At 38.7% G+C, this 20198-nt stretch overlaps 1 protein-coding gene across 1 annotated transcript in view; it reads left to right on the forward strand.

Moving 5' to 3' along the window:
* ralgapa2 (Ral GTPase activating protein catalytic subunit alpha 2) overlaps positions 1-20198 on the forward strand; it is a 190668-nt gene that overhangs the window by 165250 nt on the left and 5220 nt on the right. Inside the window, 1 exon segment of the mRNA XM_016511733.1 lies at positions 19026-19150. Coding sequence (XP_016367219.1) covers positions 19026-19150 — 125 coding nt within the window.

The raw sequence follows: 20198 nt of genomic DNA on the forward strand, positions 1-20198 counted from the left end.
TGTGTGTGTGTGTGAGGTAGAGTTACGCAGAGCTTGCTCCTTTATTAATGCTCCCTCAGGAGTGACGTTACTAAAGCGCCTGTAAGCGTGAGAGCGGCTCCTGTTGGCACCTGCCAGCTTGTGTTTTTGCCATAGTGTTTTCTGCGTTGGTGTTGTTGTTTATTTTGTGCAGATGGGAGACAACTGTATTAATTGTGAAACAATAGGGAAACTATTGCCTCCAAGCAAGGCTGTAGATTTGATTTTAACATCAAATGCTCTACAAACACATCGTGTTTTCATGTACACAGTGAAATGGTCTGTTATGGCTGATTACCTGTTCTTGTTTAGATGGAATATTTATATATTTACCTGTTTGTCCCAAACTCACTTACAATGTCCACACAATACACTGGACATTGATGGTTTTACCACTCTTATAGTAAAAATAAATGAATAAATAAATATATTTTTACTATTATTAATAATATAAAAAAAGTCAAAAATAATTTGTATTATATTTTAAAAGAAATTAATACTTTTATTCATCAAGGATTCATGAAATTGATCAAAAGTGACAATACACGGTTACAAATGATTTCCATATTAATTAAATACTGTTCTTTTGAACTTTATAATTATTAAAGAATTGTGAGGAAAAAAAAGTATCATGGTTTTTCAACATTAATAATAATACGTGTTTCTCGAGAAACAAATCAGCATATTAATGCATATTAATGAATTAAATATTAAAATGATTTCTGAAGGAGCATGTGACAATGAAGACTGGAGTAATGATGCTGAAAATTCAGCTTTGATGACAGGAATAAAATATATTTTAAAATCTATTCAAAGAGAAAACAGATATTTTAAATTGTAAAAAAATGTCACAATATTTGTACTGTATTTTTGATCAAATAAATAGAGACTTCTTTCAAAAACATTAAAACACTTGCTGTTTCACTAACTTTTGAATGGTAGTGTAAACACGTTCCTACCATGCTTAAATGCAACTTGATTTGAAATATAATCTAAACGTTACACTTTAAGAGCTTACATTCTTGAGCCAAAAACACACAGAGCCACTGTAGATATTAGTTGACTGTAACCTGTATTCGGTTACTAGAAATTTTGCTCTGGTAAGTTTGACGTGTGACCCTCCCGTCCATACCCAAGGAAAAATCTCTTAACGGACATGAAGCGTTGTAGCTGATCATAGTTCCTGCCTCTGTTTCTTTTTATCACCGTCTCTCGCTCATCCTGCTGTTGGTCCGCCAAGCGGGATGGACGTTTCGGAGCCGTGCTAACTGTGATTGATGGCGGAGGAGGGGAGGACGAGTGTTAAACCTGCTCGTCTTCTCAGAGTAATTAGCATCCAGCTAGCGGTTCCATCTGTCTGCCCAGGCCCTGTTTAATTAATGAACTTTCTTCTCCTCCCTCATCAGGCTGCCAACTCTGGGAGAAAGCTGTTAGCCCTCTCAGGTTATCCAAATGGCTGTCGCTCCGCTTTTTGTTTGTCGCCCGTGTGCACAATGAACGCGTTCGCATTGATGAGCCGTGTGTGGGTTTTGTCTCTAGCGCTTTGTCCATAGTCTTGTAAAGGGAGTGATAATGAGCAAATCTGGCAAGCTTGGGCACTTAAGTGTGGGAGTATTTGAATGTACGAGAGCGCGTGTTTCCAGAGCACTGTTGCTTTTGTTTTGTTTGTGTTTTGTCTCTGGCTCATTAGAATGAGATTGCCTGCGGCAGCGGAGGTATTCTTCGCACGATGGTCTTTCTCAAAAGATCTCTGGCATCTCGAGGCTCGTGCGTGCCAGGATGTATATGCGTTTGTTTGCGGGAGAGGGCTTTCGTATCTTTGTGTTTGCGTCTTCACGCATGCCTGATTCTCCTCTCGCTAATCGTCACGGTTGTTCAGCGGCGGCCCTCGTTAAAGCTCATCTCTCATCCTGGGGGATTCTTTGTCTGAGGCCGCTGCTGATAAGAATACTGCCTCTAGGGCTCTTGTGATACTGAAATCCTCCAATGGTGAGAAAGAGTCTTCAATTGGTGAATATCAGCAGTGCTCTGATTCCCATTCAATCTCCCAGAGCTCACGCACTCATTTCTGGCTCTCCGGGCCTGAATGAAGACTGCCGGCGAAGACTGCTTATCCTCTCTAATGCCACACATATCCATTTCTTCCCTAAATGTCACTCAAATGTCAGCCACCATATAAGCCGCCGACTATATTGTACGTCCCGTGAGACGTTTTTTCTTTGTTGTGTTGTTTTTGTAAATCAGCTTTGACGCTAATTTTAAAATAATAGCACACTACAACAAATAAAGTATAGGTGTATAAAGGCCTTTTTTTTCGTAAATGAGAAATGACTTCTCATGAGGAATATTCTTGGGTATTGAGTATGACCACAACAAAAGTATTTAACCCAATAAAGCCAACTTTATCATATTTAATACACAAATTTCTAAGGCCTCTAAATGATCGACATGATCAAAACTTGTACACAATCTACTGCATGCTGTGTAATTGTACAAACTTTAATCTTTTTGCTGTGAAGTCTTTACAGATTTTTATAAAGTAAACGCAAGAACTCTGTTATTGTTAGTAATATTTCAAAATGAACACTTACTGGACTGAAGCAGCTTTGTTTTACTTGATTATCCAGATGAAAAGTCTCAAATATGATCATCAGGATTTTGAGGAACGTTTATTTGTTCATCGCTCAATCATCATTGTATTGTTTTGATCATAAAAATAAGATACATTATTGGAGATATAGAGTGAGGACAAGCATTTTGATCGGACGAACATTTCTTGGTTCTACGCCTTCCACACAATATATAAATACAGATAAATACATTTAGACCACTTAACTTAATGATTGCTATTGGGATGTGAAGAGACTTTCAACCAGCATAACTAAAAATGTTTCTGAAGACAATCACCTATTGCACCTTTAACATACAAGCTATCAGAATTTCATCTTACTTTTTGGCCATATAAATATCAGCACCAAATTGCAGTTGTTTTTTCCTTTTTGAGTATGAACTCCACATTCTTACTATGTCATACTAAATGAGCCAAAAATATTGATAGATCAAATATGATACTCGACCAAAAACACATTTTTTACACTTTATATAAAGTTTCTATTAACTGTTCCATTTCATAAAATTCTGTATTATATATCGATTTTTGACTGTTATTTCATATGTCAGGCTTTACAGGGTTAAGGTAATACACTGTCCATAGAAACGTAGCAGAAAAGCAGAGAGCACCACAAATAAAGTGTCTGTTAGGCCCTGTCGCAAATAGCACTCTTCATGTGCACTTAAGTCTTGAGGACTTACAGTGGCCATTGCGTGCACATGTCCGTTAAGTCCACGAGGCCGTAGGGTGTGCCATTCATCATTTTAGCTTTCAGAAGGGTGCTCGTGAGCGCCCCCTTTGCGGCAGCTATGCGCCCTCGATGCACACTTCTGCAGAGCCCACACTGAGGCGAGCTCCGCAACTTCAAAGCGGCATTATGTCACGAAAGCTTGGAATACAGCGAGGGTTTAGGGTGCCATTTAGGTCTGGGCCTTGAAAGTGCACTCAGTAGTTGTTTAGCTAGCATTAGCATTGCTGTTCCTTGTGTACCGATGCCGCAAAGTTGTTACAGTAGATGCTGCACTGCCATCTATCAACGTGGAGCAGCATGAACTTTTTAATAATAAGTGTGTTCTATTATATAATTTTCACTATGCTATTAGCATATCTACAGAGGCGGCAGCCAATGAGTGTGAGGATTCTCTCTGACGTTTAGTGAAACAGCACGGGTCACGTCATTCCAACACGGTGAAATACACTGAGGGGGCAACCTGCAACATACATAAGTAAAACACTTTTTTGCAAGTTTTGCAAGCTTCAAATGGTTGCCTAGCTTTCAAATTTTATAATAAAAAGTAGTTTTTCTGAGTATGCAGAGCTTGGTGCCACAGAGGGCTGCTGCTTTAAAGACTACAACGCTCTCAGGGGCCGTTTACACAACGTTTTCAGCCAAAAACGGGAAACTTTTTATGCGTTTTGACTGTTCGTTTACACGACAGTGGCGTTTTGGGGACTGAAAACGGATGTTTTTTTTTCAAAGTGCAAGTTTTTGAAAACACCACCCAAAACAGGAATCTTTGAAAACGGTGATGTCATGCGCGTGCGTAGTGTGCGTTAGGTATGCAGACATGCGCAGTACGTGTCGATTTTAAAGGCAAGCACGAACAATCATACACAACAATGGCGGAGTACATGGTACTGTTGTTGCTGCTCAAGAGTTTGCTAACGCTTCTTCAGCAAAGTGTGGATTTACTTCACCAATATTACAACCAACAGCGGAGACGCATCATATACACACAGCAATAGGTACTGTTTACTAACAAGGTGACAGCGCCAACTACTGGCCTGGCATACGTAATACAGCGTTTTTGGCCGTTTTCGTGGATATGTGTAAATGCGAATCGTTTTGAAAACTCTGTCATGTATAAGTGAAACTTTTTAAAAAAACGCAAGCGAAAAACTTTTCCGTTTTTGACTACATCGTTGTCATGTAAACGTAGCCTCAGTCTCCAGTGCCGCACTGGCGGATATCTTTAAAGAGGAATTAGTTAATTATTTATAAGTTGGCCATTAATACCACTTTAAACAGTTCAAAGGCAGAGACGGCTCCTCCACGCGCTGCCCGCGATTGTTCTGAGCTAAAGGATGTCCTTGTGTTTCTCCATTTGCATGTTCACACAAAACGGAGTCTCTGCGGATTTGTGCAAGCACACTGGGTCAATGCGGGCCCTTTATTAACCCTGGAGTCACTAGCTAATGTCATTGTAGGAGGACCACCTGGTGTGGAGGACACTGTACAGTCAGCTGCTGCTGAAAGCCACTGAATGCCTTGGACCAGGTGCCGGCTTCCACATCCTGCTTAATTGTTGTCTCGTAATAGTGCGCTTGACTGCACGGAGCGCCTGCAGGCAGATATTACCAAAAAAAAGTGAAAAGAGAAAATGGGAGAAAGAGTTGCTAAACCAGAAGTCTATTAACCATTTTCCCCCATCCCCACTTAGATGCATTCTCATTCATTTCTAATTGTTCAAGTTGTTGTGATCAAAATTTCATAGTGATACTAATTCCAGGTGTATTATTGTTAACTAAAACCATAAGCTTTTCTACTTGAAATAAACTAGCTGGGACACAAATAAATAAAAAAAAAATTAAAAGCTTAAAACGTACTTTATTTCAGCTAGTTGCCAAAGCAATATTTATCGTTTTCATTTAGTTTAATTAATGCACTAAAATAATTACAACTACAACTGAAATAAAATAAATAAAACTAGCATGCTTATTTAAAGTTTTTAAAATTAAACAAATAAATAAAAAAATGTACAATTCCATGTAGCTTTCAAGCATTCATCAGTACATCACAATGTTTTTATTACAGCAAACTATATTTTATAAACAAATTACAAACAAATAGAACCAACAAAACAAACTGAACAATGAAAAATTAAGTAGACGGTGTCTTTCAAATATTCAAATACTTAAGCATTCAGAAATGAAAACTATTAAAGATAAAATATTTATATTGTTGTTTTATCTTACAAAAAGAACAGAAAACTGGTCAATTCCACATATTGGACATTCACACATCAGGAATGTGCAGAACTAAATTTTTTCAAACTACACATTTTTATCAGAATCAGAATCAGAATGAGCCTTATTGCCAGGTATGTTTACACATACGAGGAATTTGTTTTCGTGACAGAAGCTTCCACAGTGTAACAGAATGACAGTGACAGAACAAAAAACAGAGATAATAAAAAATAGAAAAATAGAAGTAAATAAGGAATAAAAATATATAAATTTACAATTGGACTAGTTGGGGATTTCCTGAATTACTAATGAATCGTGAGAGAGTTATATGTAGTTACTGTAGGCTGGTTTCATGTTACCGGACCCTGATCAGACACATTTCTTAGGGTGCATTTTCATAGCAAAGACTAGGTTTAACCTAATACTACTCGTGTCTGGATGGTCAAAAACAGAGCAAAACGTTACTGGATGCTGGGTTAATCAGCATGACCCATCTCTGTCACACACACGTCGCAGTGTCATGGTCTTCATTTTTGGCCATTGAAACGCTTAACTATGTAATTCATCTTTGACTGTCATTGGTCAAACTGTATTGGTAGCATGTTGCTAATTAAAGGGGTCATATGATGCGATTTCAAGTTTTCCTTTCTCTTTGGAGTGTTACAAGCTGTTCATGAATAGATAAGATCCCTAAAGTTGCAAAGACTAAAGTCTCAAACCCAAAGAGATATTCTTTATAAAAGTTAAGACTCGTCCACGCCCTCCTAAAACGCCTCGTTCAAACACACCCCCACATGTCTACATCACGATGTGGGAAGATTTGCATAACGCCGCCCAAATGTTCACGCAAAGAAAGAAGGCGTAACTTTATTGTTGCTGCCACCATGTTGTGAAGACTCTGAGTGTTTTGTTGCGAAAGCGAAAATTAGTTTGGCCTTCCAAAAGAGAACACAACTAGAAATCAGTGGTTAAGTTGTATTGACAACACTGTTCCAGAATACTTCAACCCAAATATTCAAATGTATGCTGCGCATTTATAGCGCTTGTTGTTTGTCATTTCCCCGATCACAAATGCAGACATGGTGTTATGTTTACGCGGCGCGATGCAACGCAACGCGTAAAAAGACAGTATAAGTCATTATAATCCGTAATTATGTCCCCACTGGATGCAACAAATGCCTCGTTTATAATGGGTTTTAATGTTTTTGTCTCGTCGCTCCGGCCGGACAAAATAATGTTCTTTTTAGCAACATCATATGACCCCTTTAACAGAGTGTGGTAAAGGCATGATTTAAAGCTGATACTACTGATACTGTAGAAAGACTGGTATAACATTTTTATCACTGGAACTAGCAGTAGATTGTTGGTCCTTGTCAGATTTTGCAGCATTGTTCAACACCTTTATTAATTTTTCATGCATTTGTCTGATACCTTACAAGAGGATCACAGATTCTCAATTCCAATCCACGTCCATTCAGAACAGCATGTTTAGCTGATTATTCAGCACCCAATGCATATTCGTGTGTGAATTAATCTCATTGTCTCGGTGAGGAGGGCTTTATAAATGCTGGAGCTTTTTATCACAAAGAGCCCTGTGTGTGATACAGAAGAGCTCTTCAAAGAACCCGCACTGCCCACCTCTGACTTGAGATGCGTCTGCCTTGATGGCTCCATCTTATTATATCTTCTTTTAAAAGCACTGCTGTTGCCAATTGCCTTTTATAGTAGCGGTCTGTTTGCTTGATTATTTCCCTCATTGCATGTCACATTAAAGCCTTTACCAGTCTGTGACTCAAAGAGTAAAAAAGCTCCATCTGATTGGACATCCGACAATCTGAATTTGTTAAATCATTTATCAGGAAAATGATTACTAAATCTTGCAACACAGAGAAAAAATTTTTTTAATCGATTTGAAGGATTTCAATGCCCGTGGTTTGTCGCAAGAAGGTTTGCAAAAGTGACTCTATGCTCTACGTTTTACTGTCATTGCCATTTATTGACCAGTGACCAATTTCAGAGAGACGCATCCAAAATCCAGTTTGCTTTGTTCCCACTTCTTGGCTCTTTCCACAGCGTCAGAAGTTTCTTAAAGTGCCCCTATTATGGATTTTTGAAAATTACCTTTCATGCAGTGTGTAACACAGCTCTAAGTGAATGAAAACATCCTGCAAAATTTTAAATCTCAAAAAATGCACCGTGTATAAAGTTATTGTCTCTCAAAAGAAAGAGTCGACTCTGAATCATTTAAACGAGTCGTTTTTAAAACAAATCCCAAGCCGTTTCATGTTGACGTCAACATGAATCATTAGCATATTGCCCGCCCACTTGTAGCACGCGCAGACCTGGGAAAACTTGAACGCCCCCTCCCTCAAACACCGTAGTGGATTCCTGTGGATAGCATCATGTCGAGAAGACACTGTGCTCTGCACTATGAGGGTAAATTCATTTTTACCCTCTGATTTGAAAATGCAAATTCATTCTTTGCCAATAGGTGCCGCTTTTGGAACGGTAAAAATAGCTATTTCCCCGGTAACGGCTGTACACAAAGCAGCACTGTGCTTTATCAGGCATTACAGGCATGATGAAATGGAAATGAAATCAACCAATCGGACCAATCACCACAGATTAGCGTCACGCAAAGGAGGGGTTTGGAAAAATTTATCGTTGAGCGAACCGTTTGGGAGTCGTTGAGCAAATAAGGTAAAAAATAAATGCATATTATAAGACAATGAAAGCGTTTTTTGACCTTGCATGCATGTCAACATGTTGTTTGGGAATCCCAAAACCAAAATATGAACCTTTCATAACCCATAATAGGGGCACTTTAAGCATTCCTATCTCAGAAATGCTGCATTAAAGCTTTTAGAGTGTTTAGGTCGGACTGGAAAACCGCTGAGTCACATACATCTCACCTTACTCAACAGCTCCCCTGAGATCTATAATATGAGTGCCACCTGTATCACCGCGGCGGATCTTTCAGTACGCTGTGACCCGTTAACCTCTCTGCATTCTCCCTGTATGCCGACAAGCCCTTTCATTTGACCCCTAGATCAGATCGATACTTTGAGCGCCGTAGGCAGAGGAGCCTTTGTGTGTCACGCTCAGGTAGCGCAGAGAAACCGCAGACGTTTGATTTAGAGCCGTGGTAAATCTGCGCTCAGACTCGGCCGGCCTGGCAGCTCTATGTGGGAATCTGCATGGGCAGTGATGTCACGCTCGTAATTCTGCGTCGCCGCGTCTCGTCCTGAGATGGATGCTGGAGAGGTGAGATGTGGAGGGTGTGAACGTCCCCCTGGAGGTTCAATTAACCTGTCTTAGCTCCCCTTCCTGTCCCCTCAGCTCTGGGCTCTGGGCTTAATTAGCCTCTCGTTAAAGTGGAAGATGCACACACACACACATATATCCTTCAGAAGCTGACATTACTGACTGAAAGACAAGAGGGACGCTTTCTGATGCTTCCCCACCCTTGTTTGTTGTAGTTTGTCATCTCTCTCTCTCTAGTTCGCTCTGGCGCTCTTGATCAGTAATCATCGTCTCTTTCTGAGAACAAGCTGACTAATGAGACGCCAGGGCCTTGAGCTAATGACAAGCACATCAGCAGCATTGTTTCACTCGTCCCTCCGGAGTTCTCCCTCTCTTTCCCTCCCCCATCCATCCCATAATCACCTCACACCTCCTCTGGGCTTTTCCACCGAGACGTGCTTTGCGCCTCCGTCCAGTACCGTGACAACAGGTACCCTTACAGCGGTGCCACAGAAAGCCACCAATCAACACCTGCTATCCCATGGGCACCGGAGCTGACAGTAACTGGCTTCGAGTCCATTTGTGAGGAATGAACTCTCTCTCTTTATCGGTATATCTCTCGCTGCTAGCTCTTCCCAGATGTGCTTTTCGACACACTTTCCTCCATCCCTTAAAAGCCCTCATAAATGGTTCATTAGTTACAGAAGCGATACTTGGCTTCTTTCATTGGCGGAGCATTAAGTGTCTGTTTTGAGTTCATTTAGGGCTGAGTAGACTTCGGTAAATGCTGCATGTCATGGAAGTCATGCATTTCCAGTGTAGAGTAGTGCGGGAGCTGCATGTATGTGTATGTGGATTTTTTCGTATTTCGTATCCGATCTTCGATTGCGGTGAAACATTTGAACTTTTGCGGCTAGGCCATATGTAACCGTCTGATAGGACGTGATGTAGTCTAATCAAAACTATGAAGTGCAAATTTTTTGTACTACAACGTTATTCTTTAAACACTTTTTTTCCTCATATTTTTTATCATATTTCTGATTTGTATTATTATTATTATTATTATTATTACTATTAGCCTACCATGTTTTTTTTGTTTGTTTTTTTTTTAATTTTCAGGTCATTTGTGTATATATATTCATCATTATCATTCATCATTATTCGTTCATTTCACCATAGTGAATAAACAGAGGGTAACTAGTTCACAACCAGTTTGAAAGTTATATGCAACTGCCACTAGGGGGTAAAATGCAACGAATGTCAGAGATAGTGAAAAGGTGACTTAAAACTAGTGCTGCCAAACGATTAATCGCAATTAATCGCATCCAAAATAAAAGTATTTGTTTACATAACATATATGAGTGTACTGTTTATATTTATTATGTATATATAAATACATATTAAAAATATGTATATATAATATAAATTATATGAATATAAATATATACATGTAAATATTTTCAAAATATATACTGTTTGTGTGTGTGTATTTATATATACATAATAAATATACACAGTACACACACATATATTATGTGAACAAAAACTTTTATTTTGGATGCGATTAATCGTTTGACAGCACTACTTAAAAAAAAGTACATATATTTTTTGTCATAGTTGGGTAAACGTCTATAGCAGTCAATGGGAGACTACCACAAATATATTTGTTTGCGTTCCCATTTGCTAGTTTTTTCCTGACATTCCTAAAACAAGGAAAAATAGAGAGAGACTTTGTCTACACGAAGCCAGAGCTTTCCCTATCCGATCTTTTTTTTCCCCTCGTCTCAAGAAATATCTGCGTCCACACAAAACTGACACAAAACGATGTAGTATACATGCCAGACCAGTATGTGGCGCTGTAATTCTGCCACAGAGATACACTAAAAACGGAGAAGACGACTTGAACTATGTGCATAAACCTTGCGCGCGATATACAAACGAACATGGAACAATACATTTATTAATCTGCGTTAATGTTAGTTAATAAAAAGACAATCGTTCAGTGTTTGTTCATGTTTTTGTTGCTGTTACGTGACGTAGCGGTGTCTGACTAGGGGCGAGACGTGGGCTGATGACGTCATTGTTTCAGAAAATATACGGTTTCACTCTCCCAAAACGCCGGATCCGTGTGGAAGTAAAGCCTATACGATACAAAATGTATGCGTATACAGCTAAACGCGTCTCCGTGTGGACGGGGCCTGATAACGGCAGTCAGAAGAGAGAACAATGTCAAATTTCCCGTCACTCCCATAAACACTGTGTTAGAAACACCCTCACATTAGCATAACTAGATTTTTTTAAGTTGATGCACAGGTAATATAATACAAATTATAGTGTTATAAATGTACATATATATTTTTTTTTTTTAAATAAAAATATAAAAAAAACTTTGGAGGATTTATGATGCTGATGACCATTGTAACATGTCATCACAGTCTTATGAAAAGGGTCCCTGCAAACACAAGGTATATGTATAAATAAATTTGGTCATCAGAATAACACGTCCAGATTTTTCTTACACTGTATGCTCAGGTTGCACATGCGCTTCAATTTTTTGCACTAATTAGTTAGGTGGGAAAACTGGCCTAGCCTATAAATGGATATATAAATGGATGAGACAGAACAACGTCAAACTACTAGAGACAGCAACAACGAATGACGCCAATGTTGGCCAGTGCTTGTGTGAGGAGGTTAAGAGATACACACAACATTTTTATTGCTTATAAAGAGAAATAGCACAGACATAGTACAAAGATTAGCATTGCTAGTGTGCATGTGTCAAGCGACTGTGTTCACGCGCACTATCAAATGGAGTATACTATGAAAGATTGTGGCTGTACACATATGCTAAGTATACTGCTTAATAATGTGATATATTTATACAGGGTTTGGACAAAATAATGGGAACAACACCCATTATTACAGGGGTTAATATAATTTTTGCAGGCTACAGGGAAAAAAATGTACTAAAAAAATAATGCTGTTATCTTTTCCTTGTCTAGATTGTGTCAAAGTATTATAAGCGGTGTTTTCAGCAGTGTTTAGTACAAGCACTCAATGAAATGGTTGACTTGTCAGACTTCCAAAAAATCGTGAATCCCGTTTAGCAGGAGCGTCTTCACGATTATGACTGTGAACATAAAGTATGGCAATACTTCAGCAGCAAAGAAAATAGTGGGCAAAAACTGAAAGTGAATGATAGGGTCTGTCGATCACTGAGGAGGATAGTGTGTAAACCCCACAGAACTCCTGCAGCAAAGTGTCAGCACACCTCAACATTCACCTTGAAAACTCTGCTTCCTCAAAAGCCAACCACAGAGAGCGTCACACACAGAAATCAGTCTTAACTACCAGCTGGTTCTTTTTTCTGCTGAAAACACAAGATCAAGCCCCTCTCAGTCTGTGGTGGTGATACTATGTAATCAGGAGCGTAGCTGTGACCGTGGAAATGAGTCTGTTTGATCTGACTGATGGTGTCAGTGCCTAATTAGAGCAAAAGTGCAGCAGAAATGCAGAGAGGCATCTGTATGCAGAACATTCCATTCACCGACGGAGAATGTCAGCAGTTCGCTCGCTCGGACAATATCCCAAAAGCAGCGGGGACTTTTTTTTCTAAACCAGCCAATTATCCTCTTCCCCGGCTAGACGGCAAGGTCAATGTGATTGGTCGAGGTTAATGGCTGGTGCTTGGCTGGAGTGGAGGTTGAGCATGCATGGTCACTCTCCAGTTCTTCAACTTCTCCATCCTCTCACAAGAGCCCATTCAGAGGCCAAATAAGAGAGGGCCGAGCAGAAACGTATTGTTAACCTTTGCCGTGTCTTGATAGTGACAGCGGTGAAATGACGGAAATTTGCATTTGCTCTTTAAACTCTAAATGCCCGTCCTTAAAAGTTCCTGTCCATCATGTTTATTTGTAATAGAGGTTAATTAAAATAACATTCTAATAGCAGTGTAACGAGGAAGACCTTTGGTGAACAGTGAACAGTCACTTTTTTAGTAAAATATTACACTGTTTGTAGTACAGAGTACCTTTTTTCTTTTCCTGTGTTGTGTTTTAGTCATTTCTTTATTTATTCCTTAATTATTGCATAAAACTAAATGTTCTAAATTTAAAGTGATATTGACTCTCAGTTTAAAACAAGATGATTACAGAAGTGTAGTGACAGTGAAAGTTTGTGGGCATTCCTACGTTTATATTTAGTTAATTCTTCTATAAAGAAATAGTTTTAAGTTTACTTATTGTTTTACGTTTTCTAAGTCATCTTACTAATGGTGGGTGAATAAGCAGTATTTTATAGATGGTTGCATCATTGGTAGCCTTGTGTGTATTATGTGAAAGTTACCAGGTTTTGACTTTCAACTTGACATGCATGACAGGAATTGCTTGTACACTACTGCTCAATAGTTTAGGCTTTTTGTGCTTTTGAAAGTAGTCTATTCTGCTCACTAAGGCTACATTTATTTCATCAAAAATACAGTAAAACAGTAATATTGTGAAATATGATTACAAATAACTGTTTTCTGTTGAATATATTTGAATATTATAAAATGTAATTTATTCCATGATGACAAAGCAAAACTGAAAGCAGAAAGGACATCGTTAAAATAGTCCATGTGACATCAGTGGTTCAACCGTAATAGGTTTGGAATGACATGACAACGTACGGGTTTAGAACGACATGAGGGTGAGTAATTAATGACAGAATTTTTATTTTTGGGTGAACTATTCCTTTAACAGCAAGCAAGAATGGTGCGTGAAAGAAATAGTGTAGCTGGCATTAGTGAGGGGAACATTGTGACTGTCGCAGCTGCTTCAGGCTCTGCAGTTGAACGCAGAAGCTCAGCACAGTGGCCTGTCCTCAGGCTAAAACTCCAGAGGCTCCTTATGTTTCAATTACGGCCTCCATCTCCGATCAGACCTCGCTTTTCTTCAGCTTAACCGGACACAGCAGTGCAAGGCCTCAAGCCTCTGTTTGCTAATCGACCCCTGCAATGCTAATAAAACACTAAACCCAACTTCAACGGCTCTAGCATTACACCTCTTTCTCTTCCTCAGGCCTCTGAGATAGCATGTCCATCTGTGCTCTGTCACAAAACGGTTCCATTTTATCAAAGTGCTATGTTGGTTTAAATTTTAAAAATGACTGTGTTTAAGCTTTCTGAATAAATGTTTACAGACCTTGGTCAGGGGAGACACAATTTTCTTGTTATCAATTCAAGTAATTACACTGAATAAAAAAAATTGTTGTTGGGGCCAGATTTATATTAAGTGTAAAATTCGTAATTGCTATTTTCTAACTTAAAAATAAAGTTAAGAATATTTTATATTCAAAAATAAATAAAAATAATCTGAATGTTTGTATGTTTGTTCTTAAGATAGTTCTAAAAACAAAACTTAGAAGAAATGAAATTCTTGAAAAGAATGTCCTTAAAATAATCAATTTTTATCTTAATTTTTTTAATGATTTAATGTTTGATGATTTTATTTAAAACAAAAAAAATAATACCAAACAAACAAATTCTTAAAAAAATTGTGAACTACTTAGAATTTATTTTAAGAAATTTCTTAACTTATTTCTTAAGATTTTGCTGATATCCACATGCATGTCTATCCCTCGCAGCCTTGTTTTCATTCATGCCACACTACATATGGTGTCTACTCTGACCAAAGTCCATTAACAGGACAGTTTTGTCATATTTCATGATGTAATCTTAACCACAGCTACTTTGCTCCTACCCTGCGTCATTTGCTACTTCCCTATCTCCACGAACATGTTAATGACAAATTTCTGTGTATTGTCAAACTGGCATTGAGACCCTGAGTCAGCGGTGTTATATCCAGGCTGAGGTGTCCTGCGGGGTGAGATCTTTTGTTGTGTGTGGACAGAGGGTAGGGGTTTCAGGGTGGGATGGGTTCAGAAGGTGGTCCCAGGGGTCTGGCCCCTGAGCTGACTGCTAATAAGAAGCCATCTGAGGCCCTCGGAGTCCCTGTGCACCTTGAACATGGCCACTACTGCCACCTGACCTTGGCTTTGATCTGCCAAAGTGCTTGACCTCTCAATTCCCCACTGGCCACCCCTTACCATCTGGACAACAGCACACATACTCTTCATCTCGCTCTATCACCCTCATGCACACGTCAAAAAAATTTCTTAAACAACTTTTCGTTAAAACAACTTCACACATACTGATTTGGCTTCAAGAGCAAAGGAAGTGACTACTGTCTTTATGAATGAATCACTGAATTATTGCCTCAGCCAATTAGTTAAAAAAAAAAATGCAGATTCATTCAGTCATGAAAAACCACTGTGTTTTGCTCGGAGACACACAACGATTCTGCTGTGGCTTTGTTTTTGACTATTTTTGTTGGCCCAAAAAAAAAAAAAGTCAAAAATATAACTCACAATACCTCTTGTTTATTGTACCGTTGAATATAATCCATCACATTTGTAATCTCAATGATATTTGAGAAGAAAACCACACCCTTGCTTGTAATATTGCTTAACCCTATGAAGCAAAAACTCATACAGGGCCTTTATGAATTGCCCCCATATATTGGATTTTGAGGTCATTCTAACTGCATTAAAGGGTTAGTTCACCCAAAAATGAAAATTCTGTCATTAATTTTATTCAACAATTCGCCTCCTCCGCGTCACTGTAGTGCCATTTTGGAGAGTATCCACTGAACGTAAACAGCGTATGCTATTCTGTGTCAGCTGCGTCACGCGGATATGTTTTCTACGCTGTTTACGCTTTGATTTGAATGAAAACAACGTATCCGCGTGACGCAGCTGACACAGAACAGCATATGCTGTTTGTGTTCAATGGATATTCTCCAAAATGGCACCAGCGTGATGTGGAGGAGATGAATTGTTGAATAAAGTCGTTATTTTTGTTTTATTGCATATAAATTCGTAAAATTACGGTTGAACCACTGATGTCACATGGATTATTTTACCGATCTTCTTGCTATGTTTCTGGACCTTGATCTTGTTAATTACATTGCTGTCTATGGGAGGGTCCGAGAGCTTTCAGAATTCATCAAAAATATCTTAATTTGTGTTCTGAAAGATGAACAGAGGTCTTACGGGTTTAGAACGACACGAGGGTGAGTAATTAATGACAGAATTTTCATTTTTGGGTGAACTAACCCTTTAAGCTAGGCTACATCACAATAACAGCATGCGTTCTCGAGGAATGTTGCATGTTTGGCAAAGTGTGCAATATACTCAATAATGTCTGCTTCAACATCATTAAAACAACAATTACGATATCATTGTAGACGATCCACATCCTCACACCCCTATACACGGATCGATTCAGATTCGTACTCTAATCCAAATGTTTCTCTACCATTTGAAACAATCTTTTGTTGATACAGTATTCTGCTTCAGAGTGTTCTGGTTGACGACCCAGTTGAATAGATTGTTTTGGACTGTTCTTGAATACTCAATGAGTCTGTGCGCTCCCCTGGGCTTCTGCTCTCGACAGCCTTGAATGCCTCGCCTTTGTCACCTGGTGCACCGTGGGGTGGCAAAGTGGTCTCCAAAAGAGTGGAAAAAGAGCATTATCTGTTAAAACCCCTCCTCAAAATGCTTAGAGGACTTTTTTTTCCCTCCAAAGTGGATTTGCTTCATCTGTTTTTCCCTCTCTGGTGTAACAGCGCTATTGTACTTTTTGTTTACACACTTTTTTCCCCTTTCTCCCATCTACGCACAATCTGACCTGTGCTCGAATGAGGTCATCACATTATTTTACATGGCAGGGGGATGTTAAATTTGCCCTTTTGACACCACATCCCTCTCTCCAGCGCTTTCTAGAACATTCTGTGTAGATGTTCTGGGTGCACAGAGCTTTGGGAGTCGTGTTCTTGCGATTAATGCTTTCGGAAATTCCCACTATGCTTCGTTAGCATGGGACTAGAGTGTTTTCCGTCGCAGGTGCTGTAAGGGTGACTTAGATTACAATCACGTTGGGAAATCCCTAAACTTCAGATAACTTTCTTCTCATCTACAAATTGTGAAGGTTCCCGCTGGCCTGCGTAAAATACAGAATTGCCCCGTGTTTGTTTTTCTGTTCTGGAACGGTGTCATCCGAGCGACCTCTGTCCTTTCCTGTATGTTTCGTTCTCCCTGCTTCCAACAGAGACGAGCGCTCACTGCGTCACTGTCCTCTGCTTTATTGAATTAATCCACACCGCCGTCATCTAGCCCAACTCACGCATTCAGCGGAACAACCTGTGCCACAACAATTAGAGAAACCCGAGACGGAGAGGAGATGGCAGACAAATCATGCCAGCAAAAGCAGCTTGATTGTTTTGACTCCTGATGCCTAGCTGTCTATGCCTTTCTCATACTATAATGTTCAATAAAGAACAAATCCCACATCTAAACACCGGCATTCATTTATGCAAACAGCTGCCGAGTCTACGTGGTATCACGAAAATCAGAGGTGTGCCAGAAGCCGCAAACATCGTTTAGGCGCAGACGAATGTACGATACGTAATGTGCTGCATAAATTTGTTCAATAGATGAGAGGTTAGGGTATTTTTTTTCATCCTCAGGAAGTGGGAGTGCATGTTGGCCGATGGCAGCAGTGACTCCGGCTGAGGTCAATATTTGTTTTAGGAATCTCAATAGCTGAGCCACGCTTAAGTCATCTGCATCTCTGATAGCGCACACACATGCACGCTATATATACATATAAATACAGCAGTACACACAGATTGTATGCCTGTATCAGTTTTTGAGTGATTGCCAGGCTTGCGTTGGTGTGTATGTGAACATCAAGGCAGAAACACCTGCTCGTGCGTTTGTTTGGACGGTTAACGGACTGTAGCTGTAACTGAACAGGCTACGCTCACCATGTGTGTAATGGCTTCAGGAAGATCTGATTTGTTTCATCTGCCATAGTACAAGTGCCCACACTATTACATGAATTTGCCATTTGCCCTGAAATGCCAACTGGAATGTGCCGGACCCTAAAGGAAAGCTTTAATTAAAGCGAACCGTAATAAACTTTTTTGTTGTTTTTTTTTTTGGGGGGGGTCCTTTCTCTGAAAGCCTTCTGCTACATCTCCTTTTTAATTCATTTCCCCTGATTATTTTCGCTTCCTGTACATGGGGGAAAAAGATGAATATTCTGTCATCATTTACACCCTCATGTCATTCCAAACCTTGTGTGACTTTCTTCCGTGGAACACAAAAGGAGATGTTTAGTAGTATGTTCACACTGCTGCTTTCCATGAAGTCAAAGCATATGCTGTCGCCAAGCCTTCTGCATTATAATACACACTTTTAAGCTCATTACGGTTTATTTTAATAATGAACTTTTGTTAATGTACTTTTATTCAGCAAGAATGAATCAAATTGATCAAAGTAAAGAAATTATGTTTCAAATGCATTCTGATGCATACAAATGCATACATTTTGACCCCTGAAAAATAAAATGTACACAAAATGTATAAAAAATAAATGTATAAAATGTCACAAAACTTTGAAGCTGCAAAAATAATCAGCAGTAAATCAGCATATCAGAATGATTTCTGTAGGATCATGTGACACTGAAGACTGGAGTAATGATGCTGAAAATTCAGCTTTGCGTCACAGGAATAAATTACGTTTTAAAATATATTACAATAGAAAACAGCTATTTTAAGTTCTAATAATGTTTTCACGATATTACAGTTTTTACTGTATTTTAATTCAACAAATGCAGCCTTAGTGAGACCTGTTAAACATTTAAAAATATTGAAACTAAAATTGTATGTATTATAATTACATTTATTTGTGTTTATATGTGTATATATACAATATCGGGGCTTTTCAACTCACTTCTCTTTAATTTGCAAGTAGTTCTGAACATCTTAATAGGCTTGTACAGGCGTGTTTGGTTCTGGCTTCTTGATTCACCATTTTTGAAAATGAATGCATGAATTTTAGTGTGTTATTCTTTAGTGTGTTCCTCCCACAACTTGTCTGAATAACTCCAGAGGAGTAACTTTTTTTTGAGTCTGACAGCATTAAAATGTGATGATTTTTTTTCTTCCCAGTCTTTCTCTGTGCTGTTGTTCGATTTCCTTGATTATCTTTATGGTCCCATCGTCCATTCGTTGTTGCTGGGTAATTTCAAACGCTGTGTTGATTTGCTGTTATGTAAATGTGATGTTCCTTGACCGTCTCTCAGTTATGAGGAGAGGGCTCTCTACCTGGAGGCCATCATTCAGAACCACAAGGAGAACATGACCTTTGAGGACTTTGCTGCCCAGGTCTTCTCGCCTTCCCCCAGCTACTGGCCAACGGGAGGTGCAGGTGAGACACTGTTTCTGTTTTTATTTTCCTTTCCTATTTCCTGTTGTTGCTAGCAATTTATTTTACCATCCTGTTCTGCATGTACATACTGTGTAGTAATTACTACAATTAGGCAGTAAGTGAATCTAACCCTAAATCTAACATTAAACCACGTTACTTTACATATGGTGCATTCTTAAGTACACTGCAAGTGCACATATGCTCAAATAAAGTGCAACTATTTTGTTTTCATTTCACTGTCCCATGCATCATTGTTCCGCTGTTTATGAAATTTGGAAATCTCTAAAATGGGTAGATTGTCTGGTACAGTTACTTTTCAAATGCCCTGTCAGCTGAGGGTGGATGATGCACAGGTGCACTGACCGCTCAGGCGCTTCATTTTAAGACGGCCAAAATAAAATCAATACAGCCTTCGACTGTGAAAGCCCAGTATATCAAACTGAAAATGCGCTGTACTACAGCTTAATGAGTTACATAACTGAAAGGAGAAAGTGATGTGGTTAAAAATCTATTTAAAGTACACTTGCAAAATACTAAAAGAATCAGGGTCCCAACAGGAAATTACAGGTTAATATCATTTTTGATTTCTAGACCTTGAAATGTCATGGAAATGAATCAAATCTCGAAACGTCTTGGAAATGTCTTCTGTAGTGAATATATATTTTTTCTACTTATGCTCAGCTCTAAAATATTGATTTGGCTAGAAATGCTATTTGTGAGTTCAATCACTATAAAATATATTGTATCTAATAATTACATGACTGGAAATTCATTGGCAAACCACTGTGGGAACCCTGGATAACAGTCTGATCAGTGTTATATAGTATATTGTCATTTTTATTAGGTTTTTTGTAAAATGTCTGTATAGTTAAGTTTAGTTTTTTAGTTTTAGTTTATTTCATTTTTGTTATTTTAGTATGTCAACTAAACCATAATGAGAAATGTTCCCTTGCCAACTAGCTGAAATAAAATGAATTTGAGGTTTTACTTATATTTTATTTAGTTTCAGTTAATGTTTATTTTATTTCAAGCAATATATATATATATA

Source organism: Sinocyclocheilus rhinocerous, unplaced genomic scaffold, assembly GCF_001515625.1.
Source record: "Sinocyclocheilus rhinocerous isolate Xijiao unplaced genomic scaffold, SAMN03320098_v1.1 scaffold955, whole genome shotgun sequence".
NCBI classification, from domain to species: domain Eukaryota; kingdom Metazoa; phylum Chordata; class Actinopteri; order Cypriniformes; family Cyprinidae; genus Sinocyclocheilus; species Sinocyclocheilus rhinocerous.